The 16,426-nt window shown below is 42.1% G+C and overlaps 1 protein-coding gene and 1 pseudogene across 2 annotated transcripts in view; both read left to right on the top strand.

The window, feature by feature from the left end:
- Positions 1-1,338, top strand: part of RMDN2 (regulator of microtubule dynamics 2) — a 74,857-nt gene extending 73,519 nt beyond the window's left edge. For both annotated transcript variants that reach the window (XM_047068992.1, XM_047068991.1), the window contains one exon: positions 1,016-1,338. In XM_047068992.1, coding sequence (XP_046924948.1) covers positions 1,016-1,069 — 54 coding nt within the window. In that variant the 3' untranslated portion in view covers positions 1,070-1,338. The remainder of the gene's footprint in view (positions 1-1,015) is intronic.
- Positions 1,339-13,438: 12,100 nt separating this feature from the next.
- On the top strand, positions 13,439-14,429 carry LOC124504032 (transcription initiation factor TFIID subunit 9-like; annotated as a pseudogene).
- Positions 14,430-16,426: the final 1,997 nt, after the last annotated feature.

Genomic DNA, 16,426 nt, shown 5'->3' with positions numbered 1-16,426 from the left:
GAAACGATTCTCTCGCTTATGTCATTATTCTGCAAGAAATTGATCCGTAAACATCGATTAATGGGAAATGTTACTGCTAATAGGTATCCTACTGAGGGACTTATCGGTGCCAGGCACTGAACTATCCAGGGTTACCAAGATAAACATGAATTACCAAGATAAGCATATTTTTTATACGTTATTTTAAATAATGCATTAATCCCCTAAATTCATTAATCATAGTTTCTCACAACCTTGAAAAAATACTGATTTGCTAGTAGGTAGACATCTGATCGACCAGACACTACGTTATGATTAAAACTATTGAAGAACTTCCAGGTTTGTTTGTTTGTTTGTTTGTTTAATCTAACAGCCACTTCTAAATATTATGTTGTTCATTTGTTCTCATCTGTTTGTTTTAATTTGTTACATCCCTTAAATTCTTTCTAATTATAGGTACTCAATAAATGTTAAATGCAAAAGTGCATAGGAGTACCCTGCCATCTAAATTTATTGCCACTGTTTCTAACCTCCACTCTTGTTTTAAAGAAATAACAAGTGGAATACATTAGACCAGGTAGAAAACATATTATATGGTTTTTCACCTTTGATATAAACTACTTGATGACGTCAGTGATGAAATGTATAGCTAGCCTGGATCTTGCAGTGGAATCTCCAATTTCTTCCAATCCTGCTGCTGAGGCTAGGACTTCTTCCACATCATACAGCTGAAGAAAAAAAAATCAATGTTACCATTAACACAGTGGTGAGGGCCAATATGTCAGCTTACACTGAAGGATCTCTTCTTCCGGTATCCCACCCCTCCAGACCCGGTGGGGGAACAGCCTGGGAGTAGCTCTCTGCATTACACATGGTCTCGGAGATCTGAATCATGCCTGGGTCTCAGAAATCTGTAGTTTCCTTGTAATGGTCCCGCACAAAGTATCCCCTCGCTCAACTGAAGATTGTTTCAAAGTAGCTAGAGGAGCAGGATAAATGTGTGAAATTTCATTGTGTATTTGTATTTTCTTTATAGGATAAAGATGCACAGAAAGAAGTGAAAAAAATAAGCACTTCCTTGAAGAGGTAAATAAAAGAACTCACTCTTCAACAAATCAGATGTGGTCTACTAAACTTTGAACTAATCCAAGTGGCGTTTTTTATTATCCCTTTTTCTTTTCTGATGTAAGGGTAATGTGCTCAGATTTGAAGGTAAAACCATGTTTCTGCAGCATGCATTCCACTAGTATCACTGCGAAACTAATAAGGTTACTTGGAGAAGTCGATTTCGCATAATGTCAGTACAAAATGATCTTTAAACACGTATGATTTCTATTTTTCCTACCAATAAACTATAGTCTTCAGAATATTTCTTTAAATAAAATATTTAAATCAATTCAATAAAATGACCTCTAGTGAGTGTCTGATTAATGTTTCAGTGGAGACTTGGCAAAACAAAATTTCATTAATGCGAATGAAAAACAGAAAAAAATAGGCAGAGGTCATGAACACATTGTTGACAGAAGAGGAAAAACAAAAGAGTAAATATGTTGTAACCAGTAATCAGAAATGTGAATGGAATTACAGTAAGGTAATGTTTTAATATTAAATTAGCAAGGATTTTTTTTCTTTCAAGAAATATCCGGGGTGCCTGGGTGGCTCAGTCAGTTAAGCATCTGACTCTTGATTTCGCCTCAGGTCATGATCTCAACAGTTTGTGGGTTCAAGTCCTGCATCGGGCTCTGTGCTGACAGTGCAGAGCCTGCTTGGGATTCTCTCTCTCCCTCTGTCTGCCCCTTCCCAGCTTGTGCTCTGGCTCGCTCGTGCTCTCTCTCTCTCTCTCAAAATAAATAAATAAAACGTGAAAAATACTTTAAAAATATTCAATGCTGATAATGATGGCACATGTTGGAACATTCCCATACACAGCCGGTAGAAGGGTATTTTGACACAAACACTTTACCAAATGTTTGTGTCAAAATACCCTTAAAAATGTCCTGAGCCTTCAAAATGTATTGATTCTTGAATCTTGTAATGTCATTTCCGGGAAATAGTCCTAAGGAGAAAAGGTATAATGATCTATGCACAAATGTTTATGACAGCATTATTTATTACAGTAGAACACTATGGCCAACAATAAGGAAGTGGTTAACCATATTGGAATATAACTACAGTAGGATATTATTTTGACGTTGAAAAAATTACAAAAATAGTGAATGCATAGAGCATCTTAAGTGCAAGTAAGAGGCAAAATAGTGTATACATCTGATCTCAACTATATGAAAATGTGCACAGAAAAGCATCTATTGGAAATACACTAAACTGGTAGTTCATATTTCTGTGGAGTTGTGTTTTATTTCTTATATTTCCCAAGTTTTAATAAACTAAAAGGATTTTTTTCCCATGGTACTTAGCAGTGATCTATAAAGATTCCTCACTACGTTTTAACCAGCCTCATCTTGGACATCAGGTCAAAATCTGAGTTTACCGTTTGCTATCCCAAATATATGGGCACACACATACATCTATACACTCAAAATTTCAAGCCCTGACCTAGATGCTGTTTAATCAAACTAAGCCAGTTCCTGCTTCTGGTCTTTTACAATGACCCATCGAGATACCTGAATCAGTTCAACTGCTCTTGCCCAATCTCTGAAACTACTAGCTAGAAGGGACAGGAGTCTGGCAGGTACCCCGACAGATTACACAGTGTCCATAAGGCTACCGATACCTCCGGCTTTCTCGAAACAGCTACAACAATGTGCCAGTTGAGACGGGTGAATGTCACTAGCAGCAAATGACAGAATGAACCACGTTGTGGGAGCAGAGATCAGTGCAAAGACTTCTGCTAGGAATTAGAAGGAACATCAAAAATCCTCTCCGTGGGACTGGGGACTCATCATAAGGGCTAATCAATCTCCATTTGTTTTAATAAAATTCCTGTTTGGTCCCTGTAGTCAGTATGTCTTCAGTGGACAGATTGAGTGATTCCGTTTCTGGATAAGGACCTGACCCGATGGGAGTATAACACTCCTAAAAGTTACTTGAATCTTTAAAGTGTGAGGAATTGCTCACACACTTGACCACTACTGCAGGAGGATGTTAACAGAGGAAATTTCCCTCCTCATCATGGCTATACTGTATCCCCTTCAAAGTAACATTACAACCCTGCTGTCTGGCTCACCACTGAAGACGGTCTCCACGTGAAATCTGCCCCCTTTTAAAAGCCGAGAGCTTGTCTTGGATGGCAGCATCATAGGTAGGTTGTTTCACTTATTGTTACACTTAGTCCGGTGAATTTCCCGTGAAGGAAGCCATGTGAACTGACTAGCTTTCCTTTCTATGGTTACTTCACTCACCGCTCCTGCTGCCACCCTGGGAGAAGACAGAATAGCTCCAGGGCACTTCTGAAATGATTTCTCCTGGGGGCATGGGGGTCACTAAGGCCAAGCCAGTGGTGCCCCGTCCACCACAGGCAAAGTACACAAACTCTTAAACTTCCAAGAGATTCATGCACAGCTTTGAGAAGGGGGAGTTCCCATCCAGAACTTCACATGGGTCCCATTTCAGAAGACGATAAACTGCGTGTTAAAATTTCTCATGAAACATTGAAGAAGTCACTTGGTGTTCTGCTGAAGTTTTATCAGTTGTTCCGTCCATATAATTGGCAAGGTTACTTGTCTTTCTTACTAAATAATGAATGACCTATGTTGTAACATGAAAATCTCCATTGTGCCTAACAGTTGTCAAAAAGCTTTTCATCTGATAATATTTATGTAACTTTGAATGATAAAAAGCAGTCCTAACACCTGGACGGGACCATGGAGACCGTCCTCATTTCCCCAGTAAACAGTTTAAGCTCTGATGCATCAGTAGCACAGATGGGGGCAGGGAGCTGGGGACTGGCCAAGCCAGCACTGGGTTCCAGCTCCTGGAATCTCATGCCCTCTGCCGTCTTCTCCGAGCCCAGGGCTTTTTACATTTAACTGATTGGAGTCCAACATGTCTGTCGTAGATTAGGGGCCACGAGAACGGTAACACTTGCATGCTGTTAACCCGTGGTTCTGCCTGTTTTAAGTGCTTTACCTATATCAAATCATTTAATCCTCAGCAGTCCAGAGAGAGGGAACTTTTGGTATTACCCTATTTACAGACAGGGGGGGCTAAAGCATGAGATATTAAATACCATACTGAGTACAGGAGTACAGCATGAGGTTTGAACTTGGACAGTCTGTTCCAGTTCGTGCTATAGTCTGAACTTCTGGGCAACCCTGCCAGCAAAGGTGGGGTGGGATGTGGGGGTAAGAGGCAGGAGGTGGAAGGAAAGAAAGGGAAAAAGGACAGGAAAGGAAGAAAGGGTATAAAAAAAAATGGTAAAGGTGAAGAAAAATCTTTCCTTGTATTTATTTTTTGGATACTGATACCCATTTTCTGGTTTCAAATAACTTTCCAACAACCTGTTGTATATCTTGCCTTATATTAAATCTGTTTTCATATCCCCACCTTCTCCTTTCCCAAGTTAAGGAAAGAGAAAAAAAGGAGGTGGTGAAACCCATTTGAAATGACTTGTTACCGATCAAGTGATCGGTGTGTGTCCTGAGAGCCTCAGTATAGACTTTATGACCTATTTTGGGGTGTTTAACAAGAATGTGTTATTTCACAGTTAAAGACAATGTCACGTTTTAGAACCAAGCATAGTTAATATCTTGATTGTCCCATGACTTTTGCAGCTCTCAAACCAGTATCTTGCTCTAGGTGCCTGAAGCCAAATCATAAGTTTTAAAAATAGCTTTATTGAGGTACAACTGACATACCAGAATATGCATATTTAAAGTGTATAGTTTGATGTCTTTTGACATATGTATCCCTGAAACCATCGCAAGATAGCAGACATTTCCATCACCCCAAAAGTTTCTTCCCACCTTTCTGCAGCCCCTCTCTCCTGACTGTCCCTGCACCTCCCATCCCCAAACAACCACTGTCCTGCTTTCTGTCACGATAGATTGTGTTTTCTAGACTTTTATAAAACTGGACTTGTACATTATGTTCTCTCTTTTGCTGCCTGATTTCTTTCACTCAACTAAATTATTTTGAGATCCATCCATGTTGCAGTGTGTTCTGATAGTTCATTCCTTTTTTGCTGAGTGGCATTTTACTGCATGGACAGACCACAGTTCTTTCTCTCCACTCAACTGTTGATGAGCCTTTGGGGAGCGCCCAGTATTTGATTATCACAAACAAGTCTCTGAATATTCATATGAATTCTTTAAATGGACCTCTGCTTTCATTTCTCTGGGATAAATAGGAGTAGAATGGCTGAATTATGTGGTGGATCTGTGTTTAGCATTAAAAAAAAAAGCTGTCAAGCTGTTTTCCAAACTGGTTAGCCCATTTTACATTCCCACCAGCAATGAATGAGCTTTCTACCTCCTCCACCTTCTCAGCAGCACTTGGGATGGTCACTCTTCATAATCTGAGCTACTGCTCTAGATGTGTTGTGCTATCTAATTGGGGTTTTTATTACCCTAGTGACAAATTACATTGAGCATGTTTTCACGTGCGTATTTGCCATTCGTGTATCTTTTTTGGTGAAATGGCCCTTCCAATTGTTGGCCCATTGTTTTATTTGAGATCCTTGTTTTCTTCTTTATTGACTTTTAAGAGTTCTTCATATCTTCTGTAAGATACAAGTCCTTTATTAGATACGTAATTTGCCAATGTTTTCTCTCTCTCTGTGGCAGAGAGAATTCCCTTCATGTTAATTCCCTTAACGTGTCTTTGACAGGACAAAAGTTTTTCCTCTTGGTGAATCGATTTCTACTTTCACGTATGTTGTTTTTGGTCTAGTATCTAACCATCTGTGCTAGTCCAAGGTTATAAAATTTTCCCCCTATATTTTCTTCTAAAAATTGTATATTTGGGGTTTTGCACTGAAATCTGTGATCCATTCTGGGTTAATTTTTGTATACGGCGTGAGTTATGGATTGAGGTTCACTTGTTGTGTATATGGACAGACAATTGTTCTAGCACCATCTGCTGAAAAGACTATTTTTTCCCTACTGAATTGCCTTTGCACCTTTGTCAAAAATCAGTCTTCCATATATGTGTAGATCTACGTATGTACTTTCTAGTTTGTTCCACTGAACTACTTATCAGTATTAATGATTAGAATCAGCTTTTTAATTTCTAAAAAAAAAAAATCTAGCTAGGATTTTGGGATTTTGTTGATCAATTTGTCTCCTCAACTCAAGGAGACTGTGGGACTCCTTCAGGGCTCCCTTTCTGTGTGTTGTCTGGAAACTCTCGCAAGGCAGTAATCTGGGGCAGTCGTAGGGCTTTCCTCGTTTGTTACAATCTCTCAGGGATTATTGTCCTTTCTTTCCTGCTGTCCAATAGCTTGAAAGACATTGATTTCTATATTTTGTCCACGTTTTGTATTTTGAAAAACAGACATTATAACTTCAGGGACTTGTCATTCTAGAGCACTTTCCAGGCCTCTAAACCATTATTTCTTATATGGCAAACTCAAACATATTAAATTGCTTTTTAAAACAAGTTTCTATCGTGTTCAAATGTATGCATTCTATAATGTAAAACAAATTGAGCAATTGTACTATGAAAATCATTATTTCCTGAGACTTGGGTTAGAAGCCAGATAATTTTTTTGTTTGTTTTTAAATAGCATTCTTAAGCTTTGGCAAATTAAGTTAACAGATGAAGAATTACATTATACCTTTCCTCCTTCTTGAATACTTCATATTTACACAACCTGACTAATTTTATTTTATTTTATTTTTTCAACGTTTATTTATTTTTGGGACAGAGAGAGACAGAGCATGAACAGGGGAGGGGCAGAGAGAGAGGGAGACACAGAATCGGAAACAGGCTCCAGGCTCTGAGCCATCAGCCCAGAGCCTGACGCGGGGCTCGAACTCACGGACCGCGAGATCGTGACCTGGCTGAAGTTGGACGCTTAACCGACTGCGCCACCCAGGCGCCCCACAACCTAATTTTAAATTGGGAAACCTGACTGGAAAAAGAAGCTGATGAAAGTTACGAGTAGAAAGAACATTCAAAATTATTGTGACATAACTATGTTGCTGGCAGAGTCCTAAGTGGTCAGCCACTTCGAGTCAGGTAGGCATGGTGTGTGTGGAGTTCATCTGGAGCCCAACATGGGCTGTCCCAATAGTTTCCCTTTTTGAGAGAGAGAGCACACGCAAGCAAGCAGGGGAGCGGCAGAGGGAGAAGAAGAAAGAGAATCTTAAGCTGGCTCCACGCTTAGCATGAAGTCCGACACAGGGCTCTATCCCACAACCATAGATCAGGACCTGAGCTGAAATTAAGAGACAGACGCCACCCAGGCTCCCTGGCTGTCTTAACTTTTAAAAGGTTTCAGTCATGAAGACAGTGACTTTCCAGCCAAGCTACCATTTCAGTTATTTATTTAGTCTTTTCATTTGAAATGTACTTTACTTCCCTAGGGTTCTTCAGTCCTAGGAGCTCCATGTACATAGCAGTAGTAATTACTCAAATATTTATTGAGCTAATATTATGGAATCATCCAAGGGCTGACCCAAGCTTGTGAGGCCTCAAGGTTATTCAATTTGGAGAATCGTTAAGAAAAAGAATACAAAAATTCCAATACAAAATTAGGTATGAAAGCAACTTTATTTAGAATAAAAAAGACAGGGGGTGCCAGGGTGGCTCAGTCGGTTAAGCATCTGACTTCAGCTCAGGTCGTGATCTCATGGTTCGTGAGTTCGAGCCCCACATCAGGCTCTGAGCTGTCAGCTGGAGCCTACTTCGGATTCTGTGTCTCCCTCTCTCTCTGCCCCTCCCCTGCTCACACTCTGTCTCTCTCTCTCTCTCAAAAATAAATAAACATTAAAAAAAAACCCTAAAAAAGACATCACAATAAGTTACAAAATTTTAAAAGCTGACAAATGTCACAAATACTACAAAATCCAGAAAAATAATGTATCATTATGTACTAAGGGCGCGGCACACCTCGAAGCCACTTTTTTCCCCTTCATTTTGCCATGTACTATTTGTTCATCACATAATATTAATTTAACATCATTTTCTATAGAGAGGATAGAGTATAGAAAAATTGGTCTTTCCTCTAGCATGATTGATGTTTATTCTTTATTGCTGATGGTTTAGAAAAGCTCCTCTCAGCCTCACTTCTTGTTGGTAGTGCCCGTGGTGACTTCCTCCGCAGCACTGCTTGCCCAGGGTGAGCGGGCCCCGAAGGACTCCAGCCCTTCCAGCACACTGGGCTGGGCCCCGATGGTCTGTTCAATGGGTCCAGTTCTGCTCCGCCTTGGCACCTCTGATGCCCAGCCCCGTCTCGCCCCCAGCCATGAGGAGGTCCCGGTGAGCCTCGAAGCCTGGGTCATAGGGGGCCCTGAGTAGGGAGCCAAGCAGTACCTTGTTCATATCCTTCTCCTTGGAGTCAAAGTCAAGGTCAGAAGCTTGATACAGGCCCCAGAAACGAGCTGTCACTAGGGCCGGCTGATGTGGAGGTTGGAAGCCATCCACTGACCATCCCTGCTACCAAATCCTCCATAGGGTATGTAGTGGACCCTCTCACCAACGCTCCCCAACCCTTCCTCCTGGGGCTGGGGATGTGCCTGTGTGGGGAGGGGACAAGGATCAAAAGGGGGTGGGCACAACCCATGCAGGTGAGGTCCCCCGATTAGGAGCAGACTTGAACCAATACTTCTCCATCTTCTTCCGACTGCCGTCAGCATAAAGGCCAACGTCTTCAGCAGGGCTTTGAAGACAGCCCCCATTCCCGTCCTCCTACCCAGTCTGTTTTCCAAGGGGGCGCCTTATACGCCCCCGCACTGCGCACGCGCCTGCGCCCACACACGCCCTGTCTGCATTTCCAGAACGAACTGGTTGTCGTGATTCTCTTCTGCCCCCTGGCTTGGGTGTTGCCATCCTACGGGGCCACCTTCCCTCCCCCGTGCCCACTGTCTCCCCACTCCAGGCCTGGCTCGAGTGACAGAAGCGCTACCACAAAGCCCTCCTGATGCGCATGAGCAGAGGTGCTCTCTCCTTGGAATAGCAAGACACCGTGTATGTCCTTTTTCAGCCTGACTGGCCCTCAGCTCTTCAGCAGGGTGAGGGCAGGGACCATGTATTATTCACCTGTGTAGCACGGCGTACTCAATGAACATGTGTTCAGCTAGATAACTCAAGAAACACGAAAGCACTTCAAAAGTTTCCTAGGGTTCCTAAAAGAAAATTAAGGGTCATTCCACCCTCGGGTGCAATGCGACAGGGAGAGAGCAGACGGAAGGAGGGGAGAGCAGGGCTGGAAATGGAGAAGCCCTACAGCTCCGGGCCTAGGCCGGAGGCAGTAAGCTTGAGTCAATGCCAAGACCAGCCCTTGACTTCGGATCCATAGTGCTCTTTTACTCCCCTAAGAACAACCCAGACATGTGTACGTTCTACTTTATTTTTTAGTGCTACAGCCCGCACTGAAAGGACTATGGACCATTACACTAGGCTTAATCATTGTGGCATTTCTAGGATCCAATTCTTGTTTCTTTTTGAAATTTTAATTCATATTCTATTTCCAGGCCTCGGTTTGCAGTCTGTTGGCTTAGTAATAAAGTCACGGCAATGTGGAACGTAAAACGATTTAGAGCAGTCCGTTCCTGGCAACCTCGTGAGACTGAGCGTTGGTTTTGGAGGACACTTAGCCCTTCTGCTTGTTGCTAACAGATTGGGAAATTTTTTAACGAGATGATTTTTATTGCTTTAGGGACGGATCCCACAGCACGTACATATAGTGATAGCACATGTATGATGTTTAGAACATTTTAAAAGTTTTCTTTTAAATGCAAAAGAAACACTGCTTTATAGTCATGTCCAACTTTTTGACTTTTTGAAGTGTTAGCACTAGACGTAAAACTTCAGTGAAAGCTCTTTGCTGGCTGACGTGACTGACATCGGTAAGGACACGGCGCCCATCCTAATTTGACCGTGAGGAAACCGAAGCAAGATCAGGCTGGCTGGAGGTCACGGACAGACTTGCTGGAGCCTGGACCCAGATGCCCTGACCCCCAGCCCCGGCCTGTGCCGTGAGGGCAGAAAGCAAATTCAGGGCCATATAATCGGCTTTAAACCATTTCAGATTTAGCGCACTTAGGCACTCTTAGTTTCTTTTTCCTTTGTTTTTATTTACCTAAAAAGCGCTTATGGCAGCTACAAAAGAGTCTTCTAAAAACAAAGATGGACTTCTTGAAATTCGTGTAACTGTTAACTTAGCCAACAGCACACAAGTATCTCCCACGGTGGGGGAAATGGTTCATTGGAAGGGAAAACAGTAATTAAGATGGGCTTTAGATAAGGATGTCAGTGTCCATATAATATAAATTCATGGGAATGTCCTGGAAGGTTGCCTTATTCTACTTAGGGAACAATTTGCATACATCTGGTTGTGGTAATTTCTCTACAAGATGTTGTTCACACTCATACTTTCCCTTTTAATTTTGATATAATTATGTGATTCTTCACAGTTCCATAGCTATAATTTACATTTCCGGCCATACTTGGTTGAGATTATGATCTCTCTCAGGGTCGCAAATCTTCCCTGCCCAAATCTAGACTGTTTCAATTTGGCCCGAGTTGGCCGAGAAATCTGGGGGGAAGGGGAAGTTTCTTCGGATTTTCCCCAACTCAACCATGCATTATTAACACCCAGTCTCTCTACAAAGAGGGTAGCTTGCTGGGGGTGCAGAGGCTATAGTTGCATTCTGATTCCCCACCTTATCCCGCACTGGAAATGCTCTCAGGGCAGGGACCCTCTTCAGCATGCACAGAGCCCATGAGAAATGCTCTTTCGAACCACAGTTAGCTAGACCCCAACTCAAGTCTCTCGCTCAACAGAGGAGCTAATGAACTGAGTTGGGTCTCAAAAGAAGCATCCACACAAGCAGACTGTGCAGATCGCAGATGCCAGCCTATGGCTCAGCCTCCACCCTTGTGCAGCGCGGTAGCCGATTTGGAGCTCACTGCTCCATCACCCCCCCAGGCATTTCTCAGAAGTGATGCTGTCTCTCCCTGGCTCGGCGTCCTGAGACCCATTCATGAGAAGAGCGGGTCCTTCCTACATCAGCTTTAGTGAAGCATACATTATAAACAACCAAATGCGTTCATGTTAAGTGACCAGTTTGATGAGTTTGGACGGATTTATACACCAGTTTAACCTCCACCGCAATATCAAGGTATAAAATTTGTGCATCACCCCAGAAAGTTCCCTTGTGTCCCTTCCCACTCAATCTCCAACCTGCACTTCAGCCTCTAGGCAACCAGAAATCTGCTTTTTGGCACTATAGGTTGATTGTCTTTTAGAATATCACACAAATGGGATCATTCTTTCTCTGAGCACATTTTTTGTGCTTATTGGGTATATCGATTGTTATGTTGTGTTATTGGGTATATCGATATATTGTTGTGTTATTGGGTATATCGATAGTTCATTCCATTTTGTTGCTGTATAATATTGTATCACGTTGGTATGTCATAAATAGTTCATCAACTCACCTATTTGGGGTTGTTTACAGTTTGGGGTTACTATGAATGAAGCTGATAGGAACATTCATATGCTAGTCTTTCAAAGACATGTTTTTATTTGGAAGGTGGAGGCAAAAACCTAGGCGTGGAGTTGTCACGTGGTAAGTATTTGTTAGCTTTACGAGAAACTTTTTACAAGAAACAAGAAGCTTTACAAGAAAACATTCTGCTTTTCAGGTGACTGTACCATTCTGCATTCCCATCAGAATGGATGGAATGAGAGTTCCAGTTGTTATACATCCTCACCAACACTTGGCATGGTCAGCCTGTCTTTAATTTTAGCCACTCTAACCTAGGTGTGGCGGCATTGCATTGTGATTTTAATTTGCTCTTCCCTAATGACTTGAGCATCTTTTCATGTGCCCATTGGGTATCTTCTTCCTTGACTCAATCGCTCTGACTAACCTGATGGCACTAAATTCGATAATCCTACAGCCAAAAACATCCTTGCCGGTTTCTAGTAGGTTGTTACCCTTTCTTCCTTGCCTTAACCCTGGCAGGACATAAGAAAACTGACAGAAGCTCTGATTTGCCTCCTGTCCCAGGGTGAGGTCATCAAAACAGACCTTCAGAAATTCCATGTATAGAAAGCTGAGCAGGTAGATTGAACCTGTGGCATTGGAACACTGCTGGGAGAAAGAAGATATAAATCATATGTGTCTCTCCCTTGCTCTGCTATACTTACAGGGACCCCCCCACACACACACACACAGAGAGAGAGAGAGAGAGAAATAGAAGAAAGGGAGAGAGAGGAGGGGAGGGAGGGGAAGGACACAGAGGGAAGTAAAGAGGCTGAGATTGAACTTACTCTAGATTGTAGAGTAGTCATTCCATGTGGACCCAAACTTTTCATTTCCAGGATTTTACAAGATTCCTCCTCTGACTCCCTACTCTTGTTGACAATGTAAAACAAACCCACAGTTAGCCTGGGAATTATCTTTATGGAATAAATCAGCATATTGTTTTGAGTTTTTGCACTGCATGTATTAATTTAAAAAGAACACATGTCTTGGTTCAGTAAAAATTTGCAAAAAGCCAGACATCCCATAAAAAGAATTTGTTGGTTGAGATGTTTATCCCTCTAGCCATCTTTTCCCTTTTATGACTACAGAGAATACTTGTGTTTCTTTACTTGTCAGAATCATCTACTCGGGAAGACTTCTGGCAGTGGGCCCAACAGGAAGTCCCACTGCGCTGAAGCAGGGTCTTTATGAGGTCTGCTTCCTTCCCATCCTTTGACTGGTCTGCACATAGGTGTGTTACCACCTTGCCTTTGCCAGAGAGAGCATCTTTCAGCCAGGACGCTCTCCTTGTCCAAGGCACGACTCAGAGAGGCCGGGCCCAGGCTACGCAAGCTCACAGTCTATGCCTCCTCTGTCTTGTTGTGGTGCCTCCGCAGTTGTGGGTGTGCCTGGGGAAACCTGGCATGTTACTGCTTCACCAGAACACTGTCTGATGTGGAGGAAGACACTTAGAGGGCCACAGAAATCAGAAGTTTCCAGAGGCAAACTAAGACCTTCCAGTGATCAATGCTTCGTTAACCAATCTCCCATCAACTGTGAAGATAATCAATATCCATAATGATGAGCCTAAAGCATTCAAGATCCCCAAGTGCTTTCTGCATTAAAAAAAAAAAAAAGCTAAATTGCATGTGGTTAACGTTAAAACTTTAAGTAATTTTGCTATAATCTTGTAAACCCATTGGTCTCCAAGCTTTTGTGATTCCATTGATTTTATCAGCTTTTAAAACATCTTCTGAACATCCTGCTCACTGGTACACCAGGGCTTGGAAAAACCATGCTAGGCAAAGAACTTGCATCAAGCTTGGGACTGAAATACATTAATGTGGGTGATTGAGCTCAAGAAGTCTGATCAACGGACATCATGGAGTCTGGCGAGAGGGCTTGTCCCAAGAGCATGCCTGAAGATCCACGGATGATGGCACAAATCCTGAAGGATAAGAGCATTACAGAATATGAGCCAAGAGTTATAAGTCAGATGTTGGAGTTTGCCTTCTGATACGTGACCACAATTCTAGGTGATGCATTTACTCAAGCCATGCTAAGAAAGCTACTGTTGATGCAGATGGTGTGCGATTGGCGATCCAGTGCCATGCTGATCAGTCTTTTGCCTCTCCTCCCCCAAGAGATTTTTTATTAGACATGGCAAGGCAAAGAAATCAAAGTCCTTTGCCATTAATCAAGCCATATTCAGGCCCCAGGTTGCCACCTGATATTGCTTGACTGTTCCAAACTATAGACTTAAGTCTTTACAAAAAAAGGCATCTACTTCTGCGGGAAGAATAATAGTTCTGTGGTTATTACTAGCGGACCAAGTACTCCCACGCTTGGCACACCAACCCCACACACCATGTCTGTGTCAACGAAAGTAGGGACTCCAATGTCCCTCACAGGGCAAAGCTTTACAGTACAGAGACCCACTTCACAGCCCCCAACTGCAAAAGCATCAATTCCTGCAACATCCGCGGTTCAGAATGTTCTGATTAATCCATCATTAATCGGTCCAAGAACATTCTTATTAGCACTAACATGGTGTCGTTGCAAAATACCGCCAATGAATCAGCACAGGCACTGAAAAGAAAACAAGATGATGACGATGATGATTGTGATAAACTGTGAGAATTTGTAATCTGGCCTTGATGCTTGTAACATGTATACTTGGTCTTGAATCCATTGCACTGAGATTAAACATGCATGCTGGGTGTTTCCAAGTTGTGTTGTAGGAAATGTAAATGGCGTTTAATGAGTACAGTTATCCTTTCTGATTGAGATGTGGGATTTTCTTTAGCAGGATTAGTAATGGTTTTTCATCAGCCTTTCAGTATAAAAAATAAAGTCGTCCACCAAATAAATAAATAAATAAATAAAAGTTGGTATCCCCTCCACATATTTATGTCCATGTATTTATAAGCAACAAATGCTAATTACTAAAATATTCATGATAAAACATACACACAGATAGAACATTTCACAGTATAGAATTGCCTCCTTTCTTGATTAAATAAGAAACTCTTGGGGCGCCTGGGTGGCTCAGTGGGTTAAGCGTCCGACTTCAGCTCAGGTCATGATCTCACACTCCATGAGTTCGAGCCCCGCGTCGGGCTCTGTGCTGACAGCTCAGAGCCTGGAGCCTGCTTCGGATTCTGTGTCTCCCTCTCTCTCTTCCCCTCCCCTGCTCATGCTCTGTCTTTCTCTGTCTCAAAAATAAATAAAAACATTTAAAAAATACAATACAATACAATACAATAAAAAAAGAAACTCTTAACAAAATAGAAATAAAAAGATACTTTCTTAAAATGATAAAAGATATTTATCTGAGTCCATCATGCTATTAACACAGAATTTAGAAATATTTGTACTGAAGTCAGGAGCAAGACAAGGATGACATTAATCACTACTATTATTTAATATTGTTCTGGAAGTAGCAGCTCTAATTTAAAAAGACAAATAAATGACAGTATCTATTTAGAAATAATATATTAACAGAGTATAATAAATACCGTTATTTATGTAGGTAAATTAATCTGTACACACGAAAACAACTGAGAGAAGTAACTGAAGAACTATTTTCAAAAATAAGAGAGTTTGCTAAGACAGTGTAATAATACATCAGTGTGTAGCAAGCAATAGCTGAATAGATGTAATGGAAGGTAATGCCTTATTTACCACAACCACAATATAGAATCAAATTTCTAGGAATAAATCTAAGAACTGCTTGATAGACAAGCAGAAATCTCAGGGCCCCAACAAGTAGAAAGACATACTCAGACATACTCAGAAGACAGCATCCTAAAGTTATCAAAGTTTCCTCAGTTAATCTACAAATGTAGTGTAATTCTCATTAAAACACCAACAAGATTCTTTTTGTGTCCTAAAATTCAAATGGAAAAACAACAGCAAGAATAGTTATGGAGATTCCGAAGAAGTCAAGTAATGAAGGGCAGCCATACCTACCAGACAGGAAAAAAAAAAAAAAGAAAAAAAAAAAAGTATTATTAAGCTCTAAGAAGTCAACCAGTACCGTGAATGAACAGATGAACTGACCAGTGAAACAGAATGGAATGGCCCTAAGTACACCCAAATACACATGTAAATTTGGTATACGATAAAGAGGGCACGTAAAATGGATTATACAGTACGTGGGCCCTTAGAAGAAAAGGAGAGTGGGAAAAAAATGGACTAGCCTGTAACATTATTAGCCAGCAGGAGGCAGCAGCCTCCTGAGATCAATCCTCCCGAGGCACCATTGTCCACAACCCCGCGTCCAGGCATCACCTGCGGTCCCCCGATCATTCCATTCCAAGTGTGCCCCACTGTGTCTGCAGCCATACACAGTAACCGCTCACTGGGGGCCCTTGCGCTTTAGCCCGGAATAGCACAGCAGGGAAAGGCATGCCAACCAGGAAGGAATTCAAGGCTTAGAGGAAAAGAAGACAAGGAGAAAGAGGAAAAAGGAGAAAGTGAAGAGCCTAACGGAAGAGCCTTGTTGACGGGCCCAACTTGGGGATAAAGAGGTGCCTATGATAGAGAATCCTGGAGATCTCATCACAGAGAGATCTAAGGTGTCATCTAGGAACACCCATCACCTGCAGGACAGTCTCGCCAGGAGCCCAGAGGCACGGCTCGGCGTGATCTCAGCAAGCCGAGTACGTGTTGTTGGCAATACTTCTGCCAGCTGTGCCAACTCACAGGCTCCCGGTGGGAAGGGCGCGAGATGACAAACGTGGGTACACTTTGCAGACTCCGATCCGAGGCGATTGTTTGCTTTGAGTTGAGCACGCACTCACCTCGCCGTTGTTAACCTGTTGTTTCCAGAGGAGCCACGGACTATGCAG

Source organism: Lynx rufus, unplaced genomic scaffold (assembly GCF_022079265.1).
Source record: "Lynx rufus isolate CCGP_SWC_20201006 ecotype Redwood Valley unplaced genomic scaffold, mLynRuf1.p SCAF_8, whole genome shotgun sequence".
In the NCBI taxonomy this organism is placed as follows: Eukaryota; Metazoa; Chordata; class Mammalia; order Carnivora; family Felidae; genus Lynx; species Lynx rufus.
The sequence above is the reverse complement of the archived record's forward strand: the minus strand, read 5'-3'. Positions and strand labels throughout refer to the sequence as shown.